The sequence below is a fragment of the Rhincodon typus genome, chromosome 30 (assembly GCF_021869965.1).
Source record: "Rhincodon typus isolate 14 chromosome 30, sRhiTyp1.1, whole genome shotgun sequence".
NCBI lineage: Eukaryota > Metazoa > Chordata > Chondrichthyes > Orectolobiformes > Rhincodontidae > Rhincodon > Rhincodon typus.
This window is the reverse complement of record NC_063361.1, coordinates 27,724,081-27,746,970: the sequence shown is the minus strand read 5'-3', so window position 1 is coordinate 27,746,970 and position 22,890 is coordinate 27,724,081. Positions and strand designations below refer to the sequence as shown.

Below are 22,890 nucleotides of genomic sequence, written 5' to 3'. Positions count from 1 at the left end.
AGCACTTCCTGCAGTTGCAGGGAAAGGTGCCGGGGGTGGTGGGGTTAGTGGGGAATGTGGAGCGGACGAGGGAGTCATGGAGAGAGCAGTCCCTACAGAAGGCAGATAGGAGTGGGGAGGAAACTATCTCTTCGGTTGTGGGGTCGGATTGTAGGTGGTGGAAGTGGCGGAGAATGATACGTTGGATGCGGAGGTTGGTGGGGTGGTATGTGAGGACAAGGGGGATTCTGTCTTTATTTTTGTTGCGGGGGGAAGGGGATGTGAGGGCAAAGGTTTGGGAAATGCAAGAGGTGCTGTTGAGGGCATTTTCGATCACTGGGGGGGCGGGGGGGGGGAGGGTTATGGTTCTTGAAATAGGAGAACATCTGGGATGTGCAGGAGTGGAACGTTCCATTTTGGGAGCACATGCAGCGGAAGCGGAGGAATTGGGAGTACGGGATTGCATTCTTGCGGGAAGGTGGGTGAGAGGAGGTGTAGTCTACATAGCTGAGGGAGTCAATGGGTTTGAAATAGATTTCAGTTTCGAGGCGGTCACCAAAAGATGGAGACAGAGAGGTCCAGGAAGGGGAGGGAAGATATTGGAGATGGTCCAGATGAACTTGAAGTTGTTGGGGTGGAAGGTGTTAGTAAAGTTGTTCAAGCTCCTCGTGGGAGCACGAGGCAGCGCTGATACAGTCATCCATGTAGCGGAGGAAGAGATGGGGGATAGTGCCAGTGTATGTAGCACTTCGAATACAATAAAGCCAGAAGTTGCCCCAACCCAGTCTTTGAACATTCAACCAGCCATCACGGCAGCCAATCTGTAAATTCTTCTATGTTTAAAAAGTGTGATAGGAAAATATGGAAATGATAAAGATCTTACAGAACCTAACGAGCAAATTTAACGGGCAGTGCAGGGGTGAACTGTAGTTCACTGTCAGGACTCGAGGTGTGGGCTCCACTCCAATAGGGAGGAAATTAATTCAGCATTAAACAAGCATAGGACCCAATACATTGCAGGAACACAAGAAACCAAAGGATCACAGAACCTATGCATGTGCTGCATTGTAGTGGCTGGCTCAGTCTGGAATGAGTGAGGCAGCAGTAACACCTCTGTTGGCAGAGACAACACCACACACGAGCATTTCCTAGGGTAATGGTAGATCAAGCATTCAGCACCAGTGATCAGTTCTATTTCCACACCACTGGTCTGCACCCAAAACTCCTGGTATGTGAAGGAAACCGGAGGCATTGCAGGGTCACAAACTGGACTGTTATGGCGGGTCTCCCATGATTTAGTCGATAGACAGTGACGCAGTAGGTGTCAGTATGAGAACTGGCAGCCTTCAGAGCCACCTCCGAGAGTAGAAACGCACAGCTACAGCATGATGCAGCAAAGACGGGCAACATAATTTATATAGTAGCACCGAGACATCCCAAAGTATTCCACAGGAGCGTTAACAAAATTTAACAGAGACAAGAGATGTAGGACTGAGGTTCCATAACGAGCAGTGTATCAGGAACAAAAGCCCTGGGCTTTAGCAGTTGGGAAGTTTGTATGATGTGTAATTAACTTGTCTGGATGGGCATCACCATCCAGGACAAAATTAACCCACTTGATCAGCACCCCACCTTCAACATTCACTCCTTTCGCCACTGATGCACAGTGCATATCATCTACAGGATGCACTGCTGTAATTAACAGACACTATGGGGTGGCTCAGTGATTAGCACTGCTGCCTCACAGGGATCCGGGTTTGATTCCAGCCTTGGGCAACTGTCTGTTCAGAGTTTACACATTCTCTTCAGGTCTGTGTGGGTTTCTAGAAGGGGCTCCAGTTTCCTCCCACAGCCCAATGATGCACAGGTTAGAGGACTGGCCGTGCTAGGTACAGTAAGCCCACATTTACCTTGACTACTAGGACAGGATGGAACTGGGTGGGATGCTCTTTAGGTTAGTGCAGACTCGATGGGCCAAGTAGCCTCTATCTACACTGTACAGTTTCTAGGATTCTAAGTCACCAAGCCTCCTTTAACTGCCACGTAGAAGGACAAAGGCAGCATATCCATGGGTACATCACCCTCTGCAGGTCCTCCTTCTAGCCTCACTTGCCATCCTGACTTAGAACCAACACTCCCTCAAAGCTGCTCAGGCCATGCCAATTAACAGAACAACTCACTGACTTCCAGTTAGGGGAGTTGTTGCTGAGCACGGAGCTCAGCAGGGAAAATGAGGGAGGGCGTGCGTTAGAAAATGTATCACAGTTCCTGCACGGGCAGTGGCCCAGAATCCTGGAAATCCCTCTCTAACAGCTCAGTGGGTGTCCCAAACACCGCTCACCACCACCTTCTCTGCGGCACATGGGGACAGACTATAAATAGTCCTCTAGCCAGCGACACCCACTTCCCACAAAAGATATGTGTAAAGGAAAAACAGAGGCCTAGTGGTATTATTGTTAATTAACATAGAAACTCAGCTAACCTTCTGGAGACCAGGGTTCAAATCCCACCATAGCACATGGTAGAATTTGAATTCAATATGAAAAACCCCAGTATTAAAAATATATTGAGGACCACAAAACTATTGTCAATTATCAGAAAAACCCAAGTAATTTCCTTCCCTGAGGCCATCTGCCATCCTTACCTGGTCTGCATGCAACTCCAGAACCACATGCAATATTATTGGCTTGCTAGGGCAGTTAAGAGTCACTCAGTTGACTCAATCATTACGAAGTCTCACATGGAATGCAGCAGTTTGAGGTAAGCTCATCACCAACTTCTCAAGGGCAACTAAGAATGGGAATAAACAATGCTGGCCAGCCAGCGACACCAACGTCCCATGAACGAAAAAACCTTGAGCTCACTTACACTTACCTTACAGAGTCGAGCTTCTTTTGATCGCTTGAGGGAGAGGATTCCCCTGGATTCCAAGAGGCTACAGAGTGACAAACATTCTGACTGATCCACCCCGGTCATCTGATGCTGTCTGCAAATCTTACTGTAAGTGTCGCTGAGCTAAAACACAGAACACCCTGCTTAAACACCATGCACAGCAAGTGTATTCTTACTCGCAGCAAGTGGTTCAAAACAACATGCAAAAACAAAGTTTAAAAATCACACATGGTTTAGATCAGAGCGAAGAAAGAGAAAGGGTCTTCCAATGGGTGAAGGATTGACAAACAAGGGGTCAAAAGTCAAAGGTGACCGACAACACAATGGAGTTTTAAAAAAAAAGTTTCGAAGAATTGGAACAATAGAAACACAGATAGCAGTCCAAAAGGGTACAGGCTATACACCTCAGACAGCTACAGTTGTAAAGGTTTGGGGAGAGAGTGGGGGACTGAATTGTTCTTTGAAAGATGCAGTGCCCATTTGATGGGCAACGGTCTCCCTAAGTTTTAAGGCTGCTCCGAGGGTCTGCGCACACCCATCAGTGCGTCGGCACAATCACTTCCAGTTTCACCAGCCACACACACATAGACCTTTGAAGTCTGCACAGAGACTGGGGAAATTAGAAGGAACTTAGTCAATGAACAAAACAGACTCACTTTGTGCTCGATTATTCTGTGATTCAATGAAAAGCAATGAGTCCAAGTTACAAACACATGACCAAAGCTGCAGTGAAGTTTGGACAGTAGCACTGAGCTCTCTGCACAACTTCAGGAAATTGCTAAGAGCTCTGCAGCCAATGAGGTACTTAGTAAGTGCAGCCACGTTGTAACATAGGAAGTGTAGTAACCAATTTACACAGAGCAAGCACTCACAGAAAGACGGGAAGAAATGATCAAAATTAAAAATTCAGATTATCTGCTTAAAGCTAAACATGTGTTGTGGTGGCAATTTCATTGAACAAGCAATCCAGAGGTGCAGGTGAACTGTCTGTGGACACAGGTTCAAATCCTATCCCAGCAGCTGTTGGAACTGGAGATCAGTTCAGAAATCTGGAATGGAAAGCTGGTCTCAGTGACACTGACCAGGAAATGAACATAGATTGCCACAAAAATCCATATATTTCAATAATGCCCTGGAGGGAAGGAAAGTGGTGGCACAGATGCCCAGTGGTTAACACAGGGGGGAGGCGATGGCCAAGTGGTATTATCGCTGAACCGTTAATCCAGAGACCTAAATAACATTCTGGGGACCTGGGTTCAAATCCCGACACAGCAAATGGTGGAATTTGAATTCAATACAATATCTGGAATTAAGAGTCTCATGATGCCCATGAATCCATTGTCAATTGTAGGAAAAACCCATCTGGTTCACTAATGTCCTTTAGGGAAGGAAACTGCCTCCTTAACTGATCTGGCCTACATGTGACTCCAGACCCACAGAAATATGGTTGACTCTGAACTGCCCTCTGGGCAATAAACGCTGGCCTAGTCAGCAACGCCCTCATCCCATTAATGACTAAAAGGAAAAAAAAAAAAAAAATTGTTGCCTCAAAGTGACAGAGGCCCAGGTTCGGTTCCAGCCTTTGGGAGCTGTGTGGAGTTTGCAAGTTCTCCCTGTGTCTGCGTGGGTTTCCTCCCACAGACCAAAGATGTACAGGTTGGGTGGATTGGCCATGGGAAATGCAGGATTAGAAGTATAGGGTAGGGAGGGAAGTGGGTCTGGGTGGGATGCTCTTCGGAAGGTCGGTGTGGATTCAATGGGCTGAATGGTCTGCTTCCACACTGTATAGATCCTATGAAATCTGCCAACAGGTGTCTCCAGACTCTCAGCAATGCAGTTGATTCTTAACTGCCCTCTGGCTTGCTGGACCAGTTCAATGGCAATTAGGGATGGGTAATAAATGCGGACGTGCCAGTAACACCCATATCTCATGGAAGATTAGAAAAACATTCCCTCCTCTTTGAAACAATACTGTGCTATCACTTACATCCACTTGAGAATGCAAGCCAAGCCTAGTTTTAACATCTCATCCCATCCCGACAGGGTGGGAGTCCCGACCCATCATATCCACTATCATTACAGAACATTTCTAGCACGTTTAGTTCCACTTACCTTTCCCAGCGTGACTTCTTTTACTTTCGAGTGTCTGGTTAGGAGGAGCAGAGAACAGACCAGCAGCTTCTGCTGGAGAGGAAAGCACTCATCAGACCCAGAGCTTGATGTCATCCGGTCACCATATACTTGGGAAATGACCTGGGAAACGTGTGGTAGACCCACCTTCTTCAGGCCTGGAGACTGAGCTGGTGTTTCTGGAGATTCAGCTTCAAACAGAAGGACACTTCAATGAACAGCAGCATAAAGTCCACTTTCAAACACCGAGCAGAAACCAGTGCATCAACTACCCCTTAAAGAGTCCACAAAATACATCCCCACAAAACACAAACCTTCCACACCCAGTATTAAAACATACCGGGTATCATTAATTAGGGCCTGGGCTAGAAGGTGGAAATGTTACGCTGCATTGTAACTCTGCTAAACCTGACCAATGTGGCTCGAACAAAATGGTTTTCTAATCAGCACCAATATCCCTGAAGATCAAAATTCACAATTACAAATGGGGACAGAACAGGAGAATCAAGCAAAGGTCAGAAGATTTGCATATGTAACGTTTGACACAGGACATCTTAGTAAACCGCACTAAATACTGGACAAACCTTCTACATTGAGATTCTGTCCCAGACATCAATGCAAAGGAAAACTGCACAAATCAACATTGACAACTGAGTCCAGTTGTCAAAAGTAAGAAGGACAGTGCAACTCTTCCTCATTGTGGTGACACAGAGCTAGAGACAGAAAGATTCACAGAATCCCTACACAGTGTGGAAGCAGGCCATTCGTCCCATCGAGGTCACACCAACTCTCTGAAGAGTATCCTACCCAGACCCACGCCTCTACCCTGTCCTGGTAACCCTGCATTTCCCATGGCTACTCCACCTAGCCTGTACATCCCTGGACACTGGCCAAGCTACCCAACCTGTAAGTCTTTGGGCTGTGGAGGAAACCCACGCAGTCACGGAAAGAACATGCAAACGCCACACAGACAGCTGCCTGAGGGCAGAATTGAACCTGGGTCCCTGGTGCCGTGGGGCGGTAATGAACACCATGCCAGCCCAAAGGCAATTGCTCACAATTTTTGAAGTCAGGCCATTCTTCTATCGCTGTCACTAAGGATTACCATGACAAGCATTTTCCCTTCTCCCTGGATGCATTTGACTAAGGGCTACCTTCAAAACCCACAACCAATTCCATCGAGAAGGTCAAGGGCAACAGGTTCATGGGAACACCACCAAGTTCTCTAAGCCATTCACCGTGCGGACTTGGAAATGTATGGCCATTCTTCCAGCATCGCGGAGTCAAAATCCTGGAACTGCCTCCCTAATGGCATAGAGGGGGGCTGTAACTACACCAAATACACTGTGCTAGAAGGCAGCTCACCAGCACCTCACCAGCACCTCCCCAAGGACAACTAGGGGATGGGCAGTAAACGCTGGCCCAAAGCACCTTCCTGCTCTGGTTAGCTCCATTCACTGAAGATAAGACACCAAGCCCTCTGAAAGGAGGGCCAGAATGTAAATTGCTAATCCTGTTCAAAGAGTCATACAGCATGGAAATAGACCCTTCAGTCCAACTAGGCCATACTGACCATAATCCCAAAATAAACTAATCCCACCTGCCTCCTCTTGGCCCGTAATCTCTCCAAACATTCCTTATTCATGTACTTATCCAGGAGTCTTTTAAATGTTGTAAACATAACTGCATCCACCACTTCTTCTGGAAGTTTATGTCATACATGAATCACTCTGTAAAAGAAGTTATCCCTCCTGTCCTTTTATTAAAATCTTTCTCCTCTCACTTTAAAAATGTGCCCCCAAGTCTTGAAATCCCCCAAGCTAGGGAAAAGACACCTGCCAGTCACCTTGTCTATACCCCTCATGATTTTATAAACCTCAATAAAAGGTCACCTCTCAACTTCCTACACTCCAGTGAAAAAAGTCCCAGCCTATCCAGCCTCCTCTTATAATTCAAACACTCCATTCCTGGCAACATCCTGACAAATCTCTTCTCAATCCTCTTCAGCTTGATAATAGCCTTCCTACAACTGAGCAACCAGAACTGGACACAGTACTCCAGGAGAGGCCTCACCTACACCCTGTACAACCTCAACAATACAAGAGTCAGCCAGAAGTCAGCAACAATAATGCACAGGGACCAGAGAGTCAGCACAGTACAGTAGGAGGCCATTCAGGCCATCAGATCCATGCTGACTCCTGTCGAACAAACTAACGAGCCCCATTCCCCTGTTCAAATATGGGCAACGTATTACACTCACTCCTTGTTATATTTTAGAAAGGTCGCAGGGGTCCTCCAAAAGGTTCAGCAAAGATTTACCAGAACGGTTGCAGGGGTGGAGGGATTTTAGTTATGAAGGTTAGGATGGGAAAAGGGATTCATCTTATTGAAGGAAAGGAGACAGAGAGGAGATTTGATAAAGATGTATAAAATGATCGCCAGTGTAGATACAGCAAAGAAAACTGGCCTTATTAGCTAATTGTTCAGAGATTGGGAACATAGATTTAAGATTTTGGAAAACAATCTGGTGAGGATAAACACGAAAAAAAGAGAGTGAAATTACTGAGTGGTAATGGCCTACAACACTCTGCTTATGACAGTGGTGAATTCTGAATGATTTCCACAAGAAATTTAACAGGATCTGGAGGGAACTAAATGTAAAGGGCTATATGGACTTCAGAGTGTAGCCCTCCCAGAATCTCTTAAGCCAAAGTGTCCATTATAATTAGAGATTTTCCAGAGCCATGACACGAGCTGAAACCCAGAACAGCCTGGAGCTGTCAAAAGCAAAGAAAAAGAAGAGTTTAAAGGTTACTCAGGCTGGAGGTCTGCTAGCTTCGTATCTTCCTGAAAGTGATGAGCTCCCCAACTGTTCGAGAGAGAGATACAGCACTTTGATCAACTTACATTTTACTGTTGGCTTGGTTGCAGTCTGGCTTCGAACATTCGATTCCACAATCTCTACAGCACGTCTGCAAACATCATTAGTTGAAAGGATCAACATCAATAACAATAGCCTTTCAATAAAAAGGTGCGTTTATTAAATTCCATACAAAACAAAAACTGCATTTATTGTCGATGCCACTGTGAAGTGACGTAACAAGTACACCATCTAAGGAGCACAGTAACACAGGTTGACACCACTGGCCAGTAGTGCAGCAGCAGCTCAGACTATCACACTGATTGTATACAATCGGCAAAAACAAAGCATCGATTTCTTCCAAAGCAACTTGGCTCATCAAGGCTTCCCTTCGTTCAGAGTAGCCACTTTCATCTATTGTCGTAAAATCATTGGAACAACTTAAGAACTAAGAGCAGGAGTAGGCAATTCAGCCCCTCAAGTGTGCTCCGCCATTTAATAAGATCATAACTGATCTCATTCCAGCTCCAACTCCACATTTCAGCCCCGTTCTCCATAATCCTTTAACCCTTCACTAATTTAAAACCAAACAGTCTAACTCCTCAAATGTATTAGTATTTCCCAGGCATTCTGGGAAAGTGAATTGCACAGATTCATAACCCTTTGAAAAAAAAAGTGACTCCTCCTCATCTGTATTAAATCTGCCACCCTTTAGCCTAAATCTATGATCACTCACTCTAGATTGTTCCACAAAAGGAAACATTTGCCCTATGTCAATCCCCCTGACATCTTATATATCTCAAAAACATCTCCTTTCACTCTTCAAGTATAGGCCTAAGCTGCTCAATCTCTCCTCATGAAACAAAGACTTTCATCTCTAAATGATTGCACCACTTTTGCTTTGCAGCCTTGTGCAGATCCCAGATGTATCTGGGCAAAGAGGGAGAGAGATATTACAAAGTGCCGAGTCTCCATGGGGATGATTACGGTCCAGTTTAAGGAAATCTCTGCCGACGCCAACCATCAGATGACAAGTCCAACTGTGTTTGCTCACCTCCGATTATTGCATGTGCAATATCATGCTGATTTTTAAAAAAACATTAAGAAAATAATTCTACCCTCACTTTCTTTTCCCCCTCTTGACCAATACATATTTCACTATTTTGTTTTTCAATTCAGTGTTGGTTTCTATCATGAGATTCTATCAGAGAGTTTGCTGCTACTTTGCCTGCTCCTGGGAGTCAGTGAAATGGAGCCAGACTCTGAAGGTGAAAAGACCATACTGTACTGCTGGTGGTCTACAAACCCTGGCCTCAACTCGCAACCCTCATGTCCTTTCCACTGCACAGTTCTTTGCTAGTGGCTCCTGTATACACACGAGCAGAGTGATGGCCCCATGCTTTCTATCACACGCATCGAGCGGGCCCTGATCACACACTGGGATGTGATCCCAGCACACTAACAATACAGGCGTCAGAGCAACTAATCTCATGGGGTGGATGGGGGTGTCACCTGCACATATGGGGGCTCCAGTGGTCACTTTTTTATGCATTGAGAACCGATACTCAAAAATTCACTTCTGCAGCCTGATTTCCTTTCAACCATTTGTACCTGGCTACTTCTGGAATGCCTGGGAGGGTAGTTAAGGGAGCTAATATCTCATAATAGTCTTTAAAGAAAAAAGTACTTGGATGAGCACTTGAAATTTCATAACATTGAAGGCTATGGGCCAAGTGCTGGAAAGTGGGACGAATGTAGATTTAGAAGATCTTTCTTGTCGGTGTCGAAGTCAATGGGCTGCAGAGGTTTTTCTGTACTATATGATTCCACGATTACCTACAGGATACTCTGGGCACCAGAGTACGCTTTGAAGCGCTATCACGATTGGCTACCTTGTAAAATACAAGATTCTGAAGGGTTGATAATGTAGACAGAGGCCATTCAGCCTCTCTTGACTGCTGTTGTACAAGGGAAGCTGGTAACAATAAGAGAAATGATGACATCACTAGCAATGACATTGGTCACGTGATGGGCAGTGTGTGAAAGCCTTAAGGCATGTGGCAGGGATCCCTAGAAATGTTTGTGGAATGGTACGCAAAAGGTTCTGATTACAAAAGCCTACTCCATGTCCACCTCAAAGCAGACTCAACAGCTGGGGAATCCGGGAGGTTGTGACTCTCCAGGATAAGGAGAGAGAAGTTTTGGAATTCTCCGCTCCAGGAAGTTTACAGATCCTTCATCATGGAGTATGTTTGAGGCCGAGGCTGAGAATGGGTGGGGCAGGCAGGAAGGAAGGTGGAGTGAAGGTCTATGATGGGCAACAATCATACCAAATGGCAGAGCAGGCTCAAGGGATTATTTCTTGTGTTATTGAAATCAATGAATTACCAAGAACAGCAGAAGTCTGCACAAGTCCCCGAAGTCCCTTGCAACAGGGACCAGATTCTTGACCATTTTTGATGCTAACTTTCCACATTGATTCAAGAGCTTTCTCCATTCAGTTTAGGTTCAGAAAAACAGGTGGATAAGCTGATCTCTATTTCCTACCTGCACACATCCAAGGCTTTGCGAGCATCGCCAGATACAGATGAAACCTTACGAGCACAGAACTGAATGGCAGCCGCGTCCAAAACCTTTTCCCCAGAAACCTGTATTTTTATTTTATAAGAAAAGAAAGATAGTTGAGAGTGAAGCTCTGAGCGCTGTACTGGTACAGTGATTACAATGGAGCTCAGTGCTTATAGTGAATTGCACCAAGTGACGTCTCAGCAAGAGACCTGCATGGTTATGTGCTCCGATATTTAAAGTAATTGGGCAAATTTGCAAAGAAAAAAGGTATCCAAACCCCCCAAACAGTGTTTGTACCTGATTCAGTCTGTCCTGCAGAATAGCGACAAGCTGCTCCCTGGTGTAAGGCAGGAAGTTCAGGAGCTGAGGTTTACATTTGGGCCGGGCTTGAAGTCGGGGCAGGATCCGATCAGTCAGATCCAGTGCATTTGCAATTCCTGGGGGTAGAATTCACAACAACGATCAATTCAGCTCCAATGGACTTTGCTCATTTGCCTGTTCTATTCAATTCCACAGGAGTCCAATCATTAAAGTCAAATCGAAACATGGCAACTGCATTTACACATCAGAACAATTTGGTTCCATATTGACCTTTCCCAATTGGACCTGCAGCAGCTGATGATAAAAGGACCATCGAATTGAAAAAAATGAACCGATCTTCCTCCAGGTGGTAGCCAGACCTACTGAGCATTTACAAGATGTGTTTCGATTTCAAAATTCCAGCATCAAGTGCATTTCATTTTTGTAGTGAACATGCTGGATTCAGTTCAGGCATCCTGCACACAGTCACAAAACCAACTTCACCACACAATCAGTTTTATTACTTTTAGCAACTTGGTCAAGAATAATCACTAGGAACACATTTCTCATTCTAGTATTTATAGTGTGTTTAGAAGTGGATTTTATAGCAGGTGGTGAAGCAGGAAACCAAATGTGCATCCTACCTAATGGAAAGGTGATGGCCTGGTGGTATTATCACTGGGCTGTTAATCCAGAGACACAGATAATGTTCTGCGGACCCAAGTTCAAATCCTGCCGTGGCAGATGATGGAATTTGAATTCAATAAATTAAAAAAGAAAATAATTCAGACTCTAATGCTGACCATGAATTCATTGCCGTTTGTCAGAAAAACCCTTCTGGTTCACTAATGCCCGTTAGGGAAGGGAACTTACCTGGTCTGGCCTACATATGACTCCAGGCCCAAAGCAATGTGGTTGACTCTGGGCAATTAGGGATAGGCAATAAATGCTGCCTAGTCAGCAACGCCCACATTCCGTTAATGAATAAAAGGAAAAAAAATATATAAAATATTCAAACTAGAAGAAGTAGGTCACTATTCCTCAAGCTGGCTCTACCATTCAGTAAGATTAAGGCCGATTGTATTCTTCCACAATTCAGCCTATGCCTGATAACCTTTCACCCCATCGCACAAGAATATTTCTACCACTGCGTTAAAAAGGACTGTATGTCTCACTCCGTCTAAACATCCTCTGATTTGTATGGTATGATCTGCCTATAGTGCACACAAAGCAAAAAAAATTTCATTATACTTCAATACATTTGACAACAATAAATTAAATCAAAGGACTTCACTTCCAACACTTTTTCAGGAAGAAAGAGTTCCAAAGACTAACAACCCTTTAGTAAGAAAACAATTTCTCATCTGTCTTAAGTGGACAAGCTCTTTCTATTTTTAAAAACGGTGAACCCTAGTCCTAGATTCTCCCATTAGAGGGAACATGCTTTCTACATTTATCCTGTCAAGACCTCTTAGGGTCTTGTATGTTTCAATCAAGTTGTCTCTTACTCTTGTAAACTGCAGTAGACAAGACCTGTCCAACATTTCCTCGTAAGACAACCTGCCTATTCCAGTACCTTTAAGGTATTGCACAGTGACAAAATTTTTGCCAACCACTCTAGCATCTCCTTGCATAGTTCAGTATCACATTTGACAATGCTCCAATGAAGTACTCCAAGACTTTTTTGGACTGTATTGGTGCCTCATCATGGCACAGCTCCCTGCAAATTCTAAAACACAAACAGAAGTTGCTGGAAAAGCTCAGCAGGTCTGCCAGCATCTGTGGAGAGAAATCAGAGTTAACATTTGGGTACAGTGAACCCTCCTCAGAACTGCAGATTCTGCCAGCCAAGAATGGCACTTTTCAGAACTTGATATAAATTAAGCAGAAAACACAAACATTTAACGGCCAATCACTTTAGTGCAAAAAGTTACAATTTGTGAAGACTGGTGAATATTTACTTCCTTGCATCATTACATAATTTTTAGTTTTGTTTAAACCTCCAGACTAAATGAACCTTTAAATCATGCACTGCCTATTACAGATAGAGCAAGTCCTACTGTTTGAACCAGAAATCAGCAAGATACTTTTGACAAATCTTACCAATGAGTAGAAGCCTCGAGTTGATGAGACACGGCCACTCAAACAAGGTGTAGAGGACATCTTGAGCCTTGCTGTCCAGCTGATCCATCTCATCCAGCACCAAAAGGCTGTGAATAAATTACAGTTTCCTTAAAATCCATAGCTAATATTAAAATGTTTCATTAGTTCCACAAGGAGGCACACACTAAAAGCCACTCATGTTTTTCTCCTGACATTTGTTCCATGCCTTTCTAATGCTACTCTGAAACCAAACAAAAAGTGGACAGTAAACATCACATTTGATGTCAGTGAATTAAGGTTTAAAATAGTCTCTGTTCTCAGAAATTCACTAACCACTTAGAATAAAGACAAATCAGGTCACTCACCTTCAGTCTGTGTCAGTGTTCATAATCGCACATGAGCCTTCTGCCATCCTATTAAGTGTCTCCTTCTATCCCATTCTCCCTCATGCATTTATCCAGCTGCCCCTTAGTTGCAACTATCTTATTTGCTTCACCTATGCCTTGCGATAGCAAGCCTCAATCTACAAGTTGCTCCTGAATTCCCTATTGAACTTATTAATTTTTAATCACTATTGAATATCAATGCCTGTGCAAACATTCTGAGCCTTTGATAGGGTACATCGTCAATTATTTGCTCCTTATAACCGCAAGAATTTAATCACAAGTTTAAATCAACTTGTCCTCATTAAGCTTTCTTTATTTTTTGATACGATGTGAGTAATGTGCAAGGCCAGCATTTGTTACCTATCCCCAATTGTCCAGAGAGCAGTTAGTGGTCAGTCACATTCCTGTAGGTGTGGAGTCACATGTAGGCCGGACCAGGTAAGGACAACAGACAAGGCGGATTCAGGAAAGATATGCCCGATTGTTGTTTTTTTTTTGGGGGGGGGGGGGGGGGGGGGGGGGGGGGAAAGAGTCCAGAAACAGGGGTCACAGTCTAAGGATATGGGGTAAACTATTTAGCTCCGAGAGGAAGAGAAATTTTTTCACCCAGAGAGTGGCGAGCCTGTGGAATTTACTACCACAGAAACCATTAAGGCCGAAACATAGTATTATTTCAATAAGGAGTTGGATGTAGCACTTGGGGCTATAGGGATCAAAGGGTAGGGGGGAAAAGCAGGAACAGGTAATTGGATTGGACGATCAGCCATGATCATAATGAACAATGGGGCAGGTTCGATGGGCCAAAAGGCCAATTCCTGTTCCTATTTTCTATATTTCCATTTTCTTGTGCAAAAAGGAGTTGGTCAATCATTGCCTATTTAAATTCCATCAGATACCAGGAACGATTTGAATCCGTGTCACCAGAGCATTAGCCTGAACCTTTGTATTACTTCGATGCTGTCTTCTTTTGACTTTAAAACTACAGATAATAGTACTTCCCAGCACTACACCTTGGTAAGACTGTATAGATGGCCATTTGGTCAATGTGCGTTCTGAAGAGCAACCAATTAATCCCATTATCTTTTGGCAGGTCCAGTTGCTTTTTGAACGTAAACACTGAACAGGTTTCCTCTCAAACAATGCATTCCAGATTATAACCCAATGCATAAAAAAAAATTCTCTCAGGCTAACATTAAAACAGGGTTCTGTGATTACCAACTCTACAGCTGGTGGGAACAGTTTCCCCCTCCCTATCTCTTCAAAAACCTTAAATAAAACTTCCAGCTCAATCTTCTGCATATAGAAATTCAAGTTGCAGTTCTCTCACAAAATAGAGAATTTCAGAAGAAACTTACACCATTGGGCCTTTGCTGGTAAGCTTTCTTTCCAGTTTCTTTGGAAAATCTTTTTTTGCACATTTGAGTTTTCCTTTTCCAATTAGTTTGTCTGCAATGGAGCAAAAAATGGCCTGCGAACTCCTCAGTGACATACAGTTAATGGAAATGATGACTGTGTCTCCAAGTTTCTCCTGCAATGCAAGTTCAAAACAAGATCACTGACAAGTACATGACAGAATCTCTTCCCTTCCTCCCCTTGAGAAGAACGGTAAGCAAAATATTTAATCAAGGGATGGGTCAAGGAGTTAACCAGAACCTTGGGTCATAAATACAAGGGCACCTGTAACAAACTCAGTGGGAAATTTCAGAGAAATTTCTATAGCTCCCACAAAATAAAAGACAAACGTGTGACCAAAGGGAGAAGCTAAGATTAAAGATGGGTTTAAGGGAAGCTATACGAACACAAGGGAAAGAAGATAGAAAAGATGCGTAAATAGATTTAAAGTGAAGGTCATACGAGGCCAATATGGCACAGACCTGTTCAGCTGAATGGCCTGCTGCTGTTCTGTAAATACCACACTGTTTACAAGGAAGACATCACAGTTCATCCACACTCTCATACAGATATGGAGGGACACAATTGTATATATTATCTTTGAATAGGGTCTGGCACGATGCTGGAGATCAAATGGAGCAAGGGAACAGGTGATTATGTTAAATCAGGGATAATTGGGTAGCATATGACTGTGCGTATGTATGGAATAAGTTTATCAGTGCTGTTAGATTTGAGATCTGTGAACTGGAAATAAAATTGACTCAAAAGTATCCGAGTCGACTCGGTTAAAGCAACATTTTAAATTCTAGTGTATTAACAGTGTGAACTCTTAAATAAAAGGGGCAACAATTAAGATAATTGATGTGAAGTCAGTCAACTGTTCATTTATACTCAACAAAACTAAACTGATTTCCACACTCAAACAGCTATCTACTCCACCTACAGTTTCTCACTGAGGGAACTGCCTTCATTCAGGATAGTGCCACAACAATCAGGTGTCCTCCACTGTCACACATTCTGCATAACCTGGAGTGACCAGTGTCCAGCTTTTCAAATCTGTGGTTCTAGAGGATTAGAAAGATCAGCCTTTGGTAAAACTGCCTCATTAACCCTGATCCACTTCACCAAGATCAGCCTAGGGTGGGTGGTAAGCATCTAATTACACGCAAGACCATAAAGATAGCAGAGCAGAAATGGGCCAAATAGCCCAGTGTTTGCTCCGCCATTTGATCATGGCCGATAAGTTTCTCAACCCCATTCACCTGATTTCTCCCTGTAACCCTTGATCCCCTTACAAATCAAGAACCTCTCCCGAACTTAAATACACTCAATGTCTTGGCACCCACAGCCCTCTGCAACAATGAGTTCTACAGATTCACCCTCCTCTGGTTAGTCAAATTCCTTATCTCAGTTCTAAAGGTCATAACTTCACTCTGAGACTATGCCCTCAATTCCTAGTCTCTCCTACAAATGGAGGCATCTCCTTAACATGCACTCTATCCAGGCATTCCAGTATTCTGCAAGTTTCAATCCGATTCCCCTCATTCTTCTAAACTGTGTCAAGTACAGACCCAGAGTCCTCAACCACTCCTCATATGGCAAGCCCTTCATCCCCAGGGTCATTCTTGTAAACCTCCTCTGGACCCCTCCAATGCCAGCACATCTTTTCTTAGATTCGGGGTCCAAACCTGCTTACCAAATGGAGTCTGACCACAACTTTATACAGCCCCAGCAGTACATCTCTGCCTCTTGTATCTAAGCCCTCTTGAAAGGAATACTAACATTATATTTGCCTTCCTAACTGAAAAGTGAACCTGCATGTTAACCTTAAGAGAATCCTGAATGAAGACTTCCTTGTGCCTCAGATGTCCAAAGCACTTCCCCATTTATAAAATATTCTACGCTTCTCTTCTTCTTACCAAAATGCATAACCTCACCTTTCCCAATACTGTATTCCAGTTGCCACTTCTTTACTCACTCTCCTAGCCTGTCCAAGTCCTTCTGCAGCCTCCACACCTCCTCATCGACCTATCTTTGTCTCATCTGCAAACTTAGCAAAAATGCCCTCAGTTCCTTTGTCCAGATTGTTAATGAGTAACATGAATAGTTATGGTCCCAGCTCAAAACCTGGTGGAAATCCACTCATCACCAGATGCCATCCTGAAAAAGATCCCTTTATCCCTTCTCTCTGCCTTCTGCCAGTCAGTCAATCCTCTATCTATGCCTGTACATTGCCCCTCACACCATGGGCTCTTATCTTATTTGGAAGCCTCTTGTGCAGCATCTTGTCAAAGGCCTTCTGCAAATCCATTGATTACATTCACTGGCTCCCCTTTGTCTAACTTGCTCGTTACCTCCTCAGATTTCTGACAGATTTGTCAGGCACATGCCCGTGAGACTCCAAGGAATGCTGCTATGCAATGACAAAAGGACAACCCTCAACAGGATATTTGTTCAACTGGAGGGAAGATGCACTCTCCCATGTGGGTAATGAGAACAAGGTACTGGTGACAGGAACTGAAGTAGAGTTAGTCCTTGAGCACTTTTCAGTATGTGCCTACAGATAGTGTGATAGACGATTCATGGCATTTTTAATCAATTTCCAATTCAAAGACAAAGACATGAGACTCCATGTTGCAAAGATTGGCTTAAGTGGAGGGCCTGGGTCTTTCTGGACTGTTCAATTCAAACAGATTTTACAACGTACAATAGAGAAATTAAAGGAAGATAGAAGCAATGTGAGTTCTGAAGAAATTTATTCAATTCCGTGCTAACTATATTCTCTCTTTGCTATGCTGCCTGAGTATTTCCAGCACTTCTCTCCTTAAAGAAGAAATGGTCAGGTTTCAGACTGTAATAAAAGCAGGCAAGTGCTGGAATTACTCAGCAGATCCAGGAGAGCGAAACAGGTTAACTTGTGGTGAGGTGTGCCATGGTTAGCACTCCCGCCTCACAGTGCTAGGGACACAGGTTCAATTCCACCAGGAGCTCTGGTTTCCTCCCAAAGATGTGCAGGTTAGGTGTATTAGTCATAGGAAATGGGGAGTTATGGAGATACAGTGGGGAGCCGAAATTGGGTGGGATGCTCTTTGGAGACTCGATGGGCTGAATAGCCTCTTTCCTCACTACAGGGATTATATGAAATACGTCAGTTGTAAAGAAGAGTTACATCAGACTCAACATCTAATCTTGTTTCTACCAACTTGGCAGCATCCGTGGAGAGAGAGTATTTCCAGCACTTAATCTTTGTATTTCATATTTCCCGCAGCTTCAGTTCTTTGCTTTTACGTCAGACTCTAGTACCTTTAGATCCTCTATAATTCGTTCCACGCATGCAGTTTTCCCTGTGCCAGGTGCTCCTGAAACATAAAGACTCCCTGGCTTCTCCTCACTGATGTGATCTGTTATAAACTGAGAGATAGCTTCAGTCTCACGCTCACGCGCAAGGAGGCGCTCAGGAATGGTTGTGTTCAACACCTGCTTGGTCTGTAGATAACACGCACCTGAAACTGTGGAAATAAATGATTAATTCAAGGAATCTCAAGGCTCTGCACTGAATCACATGAATATTGTGCAACAGAAAGACAGCAAAACACAGAAGCTCTACATTCTGCACTTCTCCTAGCAGCTCACAAACGCAACTTATTTCAATAACAACATTTGGCAGTAGAAGTGGTTGCGCCCTGCTGAATGACTTATCCATTTGAAAAGTTAGTGAAGTTTGCAAATTTTAACTAAGTTAGTATAAATGAGAATTAAATGACACCAATACTTTGTTGAATTAATTGGCTGCACATTCTACACATTTAAAGTATTAGGAGAAGAAAATAGGAGGCAGGGGAGGGGAAAGGAAGGCAATAGGATAAAAATAGTAACAAGCTTCTTCTATCAGTTTGCACTGCAGCTATCACTGAGAAAGGGAAGCATGTAGTAATTCAAGAAGGCTTCCGTACTGAAAATGTCCAGGCTCGCCATCAAGAGGAGTCAAACTGGTTTGTACTTTGAAGATAGACTGCCCAACAACACCAGCATGGGACATCTCGTACCAGCTTTGGCTTAGTGGGTCACACATGTCCATCCGAGTACAAAGACGGTGAGTTGAAGCCTGACTCCAGAGACTTCCACGCTAAGCCAGGCTGACACTCCAGCGCAGTCCTGAGGGAGCACTGTATTGTTGCAGGAACAATTGCCATACTTCAAATGAAACAGGAAAAATCTTACGTCACGGTCTAGTTGAGGAATCAAGATCAATTTTACACGAACATACCTTGCTGTTTTAAATGCCTTGCAATGGGAGACAAGAGCTCACAAAGATGGTTTTCGGAACAAGGAGTCTCATCCCCCTTATTGAGAGGGCATCCTGTCCGCTCTGGTGATTTATGGGCAGAGAGTGATCTGTGCCTTCCTGTCGGTTTTAATGGGCTCTCACCAAATTCTAATTTTCGACCTCTGGGGGTTGACAGAGCAAGAGGCTGATTTTCCTTCTTCCGTTTGGTTGGTGAACACTCTAGAGGCTGTGGTACATTACACAGGTTCTCAACACCTACAAAAGTTTAAAAGACAGGTTTTTTCAGAATAATATTTGACTGTAGACAAGGCCCTCCCTTCATGACTCACACTTGGATGGACACACGTCTCAACAGAAATCCTGACCGACTACTAGCAAGTCCTTTCCCTTCGTGGAAGCTACATTTTCCATCGTACATAGATGTGGGTGCCACAGGCAGTGCAGAAACCATTTACTAGAATGGTTCCAGGTTTGAGAAACTTCAGGGTTACAAGAATAGATTAAAGCAGGTGGAACTGTTCAACTTGGAGAGAACACGGGCTGAGAGGAGATCCGACATAGGTTTTCAAATCATAAGTGAGCTGGACGGAGTAGATAGGGAGAAGCTGTTCCCCTCGTAAAAGAGGAAAGAACAAATCAGAGGGCACAGATTTAATGTGATGTGCAAACAAAGCAAGGGTGATGTGAGAAATAACATTTCACACAGTGAGTTGTTTGGATATTCCTGGAAACGCGGTGGAAGCAGGTTTACTTGAGACATTCAACAGGGTATTGAATAATTATTTGGATAGAAATGATGTGTAGGGATAGTGAGGAAAAGATGGAGGTTGGCACTAGGTAATAAAACCAGTGCAATGATGGATCAAATGGCCTCTTTATGCACCATAAAAATTCTGTGATTCCAGGTACCACTAGATTTGAACAAGTGCCAGCTGCTGCACCCTGTTGCTCCCACTTCATGCATGAGAACACAAATCTTTAAAATTCTTCTCTCAAGACGCATTTCAGCTCAAAATCACCAGTTTCCCTTTACCAATCTAAGCTGCACAACTCTTGCTTGACTTCAATAGTCATAGAACAAGATTTCACACACAGAAGAAAGGAGATGTTGCTGAACTTATGTAAGACACTGTTAGACTTCAGCTGAAATACTGGGTACCACACTAAAGAATATGACCACATCGTAGAGAGTGCAGAAGAGATTAACTCGAATTGTTGCAGGATGAGATGTCAATCATGAGGGTAGATTGGATAGGCTGGGATCAATCTCCTTGATGCCTGAGAAAGTCAGAAGGCTATTTGATAGTTTTCAAAATCAAAATCAAGAGGAGTCTGGACATAATAAAAAATTTAGGGAACCTGTTCCCACTCTTAAAAGGCTGAAGATCGAGATGGCACAGATTTAAAGTGGTTAGCAAAGGAAACAAATGCGATGTAGGGAAGGAAACCTTCACACAGTGGTCCGAGTCTGGGAAGCATGGCCTGGAAATATGGCGGAAGTAGGTTCAATTCAGGTATTCAAGAGGTTACTAGATGTTTATTTAAGTAGAAACAATGCAGAAGGGTAAGGGGAAAAGGCATGAGAGTTGTACTCAGTCATGATGCTCATTTGGAGAGCAGATACGGACTCAGTGGGCTGAATGGTCTGATTTTGCACCTTAACACTTCTGTAATTCATCTAAATACTCACAATCAGTCACTTCTGCAATTCTTCCACCCTGAAAATTGAACATGCTGGGTCAGATCTCCTTTATCTAAAGTGGCAGTATCATAGTAACAATACAAATTGAGCGAGTAAACCAGAGGTTTGTGCTGTATTCTGGTTTGGATAGTTTGCAGCCACCAGTCCTCCTTTCTCTCGGTATTTTTAATCAACCTATTCAGAGATATTATAATGCACCTCTGGGGTAAGTGAGAATCAAACTCCCAGCAGCTGTGCCCCTACCTCTGCGCCACAGCTCCCTCCCTCCTTTCTCTGTACTGAGTCCAGCATCTAACTAACCATCAGCGACCCTTGGGGAGTCAAAATAAGAGGCACGTGTCTTCAATACATTACAGCAGCAGCTCCACATTCTACCCTGTCAAGTCCCCGAAGAATCTTATACATTTTAATCAGGTTACCACTCATTCTTCTAAATTCCAATGAGTACAAACCCAACCTACTCAAACTCTCCATATCTAAGATCATTCTAGTAAACATTCTCTGCATTGCCTCTAATGCCAATATATCTTTCCTTAGACATGGGGGCCAAAACTTCACAGTACCCCTTGTATGACCTTGATCATTTTTAGCAACAGCCTCCTAATATTGTACCCCATTCCCTTTGAAACAAGGTCAATTATCTCTGAACTGCCTTCTGAAATGGCCTAGCAAGCTGGTTCTGTGTGTCAAAGCATTACAGAAAAAAAAAATCATCTCCAGCTGACTCACGCAAGGACTGTAGGGGGTTCATGGCAGCAGCCAACATCACAAGGGCAATTCGGGATGGGCAGTAAATGCTGATCTTGTCAATGAAGCTCACAAAAAAAAACTTACACCTCATCTGATGCTGCAGCCAGCACTTAGCAATGTTCAGATTAACTGTTATGTTTTGCTTTTAAAACGAAATGTGGTACCTGTGAAAGTGGATTTGTAGCCATTAAAGAGGCTCCTGTGGCCAAGAGATGCATGGATCAGTCAAAAAATCTCTAGGTTGGCTTAAAGTAAACAGCACTGACTAACTTTTAGAAACAAGACATTCGGGGGTAAAATTACAGGAGCCTTACATAAAGCTAAAGAAATAATACTTTGTCAAATGTCAAGCTTCTGGCCTGTACGTCAGACAAGAGCCTGCCAGCTGCAAAAAGGCACAAGGGTTTTAAAATGAAGAACAAGAACTGATAGTTTCAGCCCTTTAAGGGGCAGTATTACCGAGACGTTTCCGGGGACTGAGTGGTTGCTTCTGGTCTCTGGGCTGTGATCCTTGACTTTCCTTAGTCACTGCGCGGCACAGGGGAAATTTCTTCTTGGGAAAGTCGATGGTGGTTTGTGTCCCGGTCTTCCACGTAGAAGGCATGCTGGCAAAACTGAGTTACAGCAAAAAGATATGTATTGAGATAAAAACAGCCGGAACAGGGTTAGAGGCAAATAAGAGCGAGGAGAAAGAAAAGGAATTATAGCGACACATGCAGAGAGAAAATCCTGTAGTACTTTAGATTGGGTTTAATCTAATACTTGGGTTAAAGTAAAACAGAGAAAAAAAGATTATTACACCCAAAACTGGGCGACAGCAGAGAAGGAAATATTAAACACAGAAAATAATTACAAAAGTAGACAAATTAAACTCGAACAAGATCGACTTTTAAAAAAAGCCTAGCGGGTTGTAGCATTGAAACCAGAGTAAAAAACGCAAAGTGGGTGGAAATTAAACCCAAAACGGAACTACAGGAAGCAGAAACCATACAGAGAGAGAATTAAACCCGGTACAAGATTGGAGAGAAAGAATTAAATGGAAGCGTACTACCTGAAATTAAAAGAAACTAATGCAGCCAAAGTATGAAGCAAAATTTTCGATGAACTAACCTGTTGGGAGCTTCAATCTCCTTCTCCTGGGCTCAGCTGCACGGGTCAAGCTCGGGATCTGGTCCTTGCTCGGCTCGGAAACAGGCGGCGTGGGTAAAGGCAGATCCCACTCCCTGTCTCACTGTGACCCGAATCTATATCTATGTCTGTGTCTGTGTCTCTGTCTCTGAATGAAACTCCCGCGAAAATGGAACTTCACGTTTTGCCGCCAACCCTGAGCCTGACCCCGCCCCCATGGAATCTGATTGGCTCCTTCCTTCACCTCGCAACGTTCCCCGCTTCCTCCTCCCCATTACAGGCCGGCCCGTTACAGCCCAGAATATCGCAGGCCAGCCCATTACAGCCTGGCCAATTACAGCCCAAAATATCACAGCCCGGCCGACTACAGCCCAGAATATTACAGCTTGGCCCATTAGAGCCCACAATATTA

At 43.8% G+C, this 22,890-nt stretch overlaps 1 protein-coding gene across 1 annotated transcript in view; it reads right to left on the bottom strand.

The window, feature by feature from the left end:
* cdc6 (cell division cycle 6 homolog (S. cerevisiae)) overlaps positions 1 to 22,694 on the bottom strand; it is a 25,202-nt gene extending 2,508 nt beyond the window's left edge. The window contains exons 1-11 of the mRNA XM_020521742.2: positions 22,461 to 22,694; positions 21,810 to 21,964; positions 18,878 to 19,153; positions 17,914 to 18,119; positions 14,574 to 14,746; positions 12,833 to 12,939; positions 10,727 to 10,866; positions 10,409 to 10,509; positions 7,909 to 7,973; positions 4,984 to 5,192; positions 2,854 to 2,994 (exon numbers count right to left, since the gene is read on the bottom strand). Coding sequence (XP_020377331.2) covers positions 2,854 to 2,994; positions 4,984 to 5,192; positions 7,909 to 7,973; positions 10,409 to 10,509; positions 10,727 to 10,866; positions 12,833 to 12,939; positions 14,574 to 14,746; positions 17,914 to 18,119; positions 18,878 to 19,153; positions 21,810 to 21,954 — 1,563 coding nt within the window. The 5' untranslated portion in view covers positions 21,955 to 21,964; positions 22,461 to 22,694. The remainder of the gene's footprint in view (positions 1 to 2,853; positions 2,995 to 4,983; positions 5,193 to 7,908; positions 7,974 to 10,408; positions 10,510 to 10,726; positions 10,867 to 12,832; positions 12,940 to 14,573; positions 14,747 to 17,913; positions 18,120 to 18,877; positions 19,154 to 21,809; positions 21,965 to 22,460) is intronic.
* Positions 22,695 to 22,890: the final 196 nt, after the last annotated feature.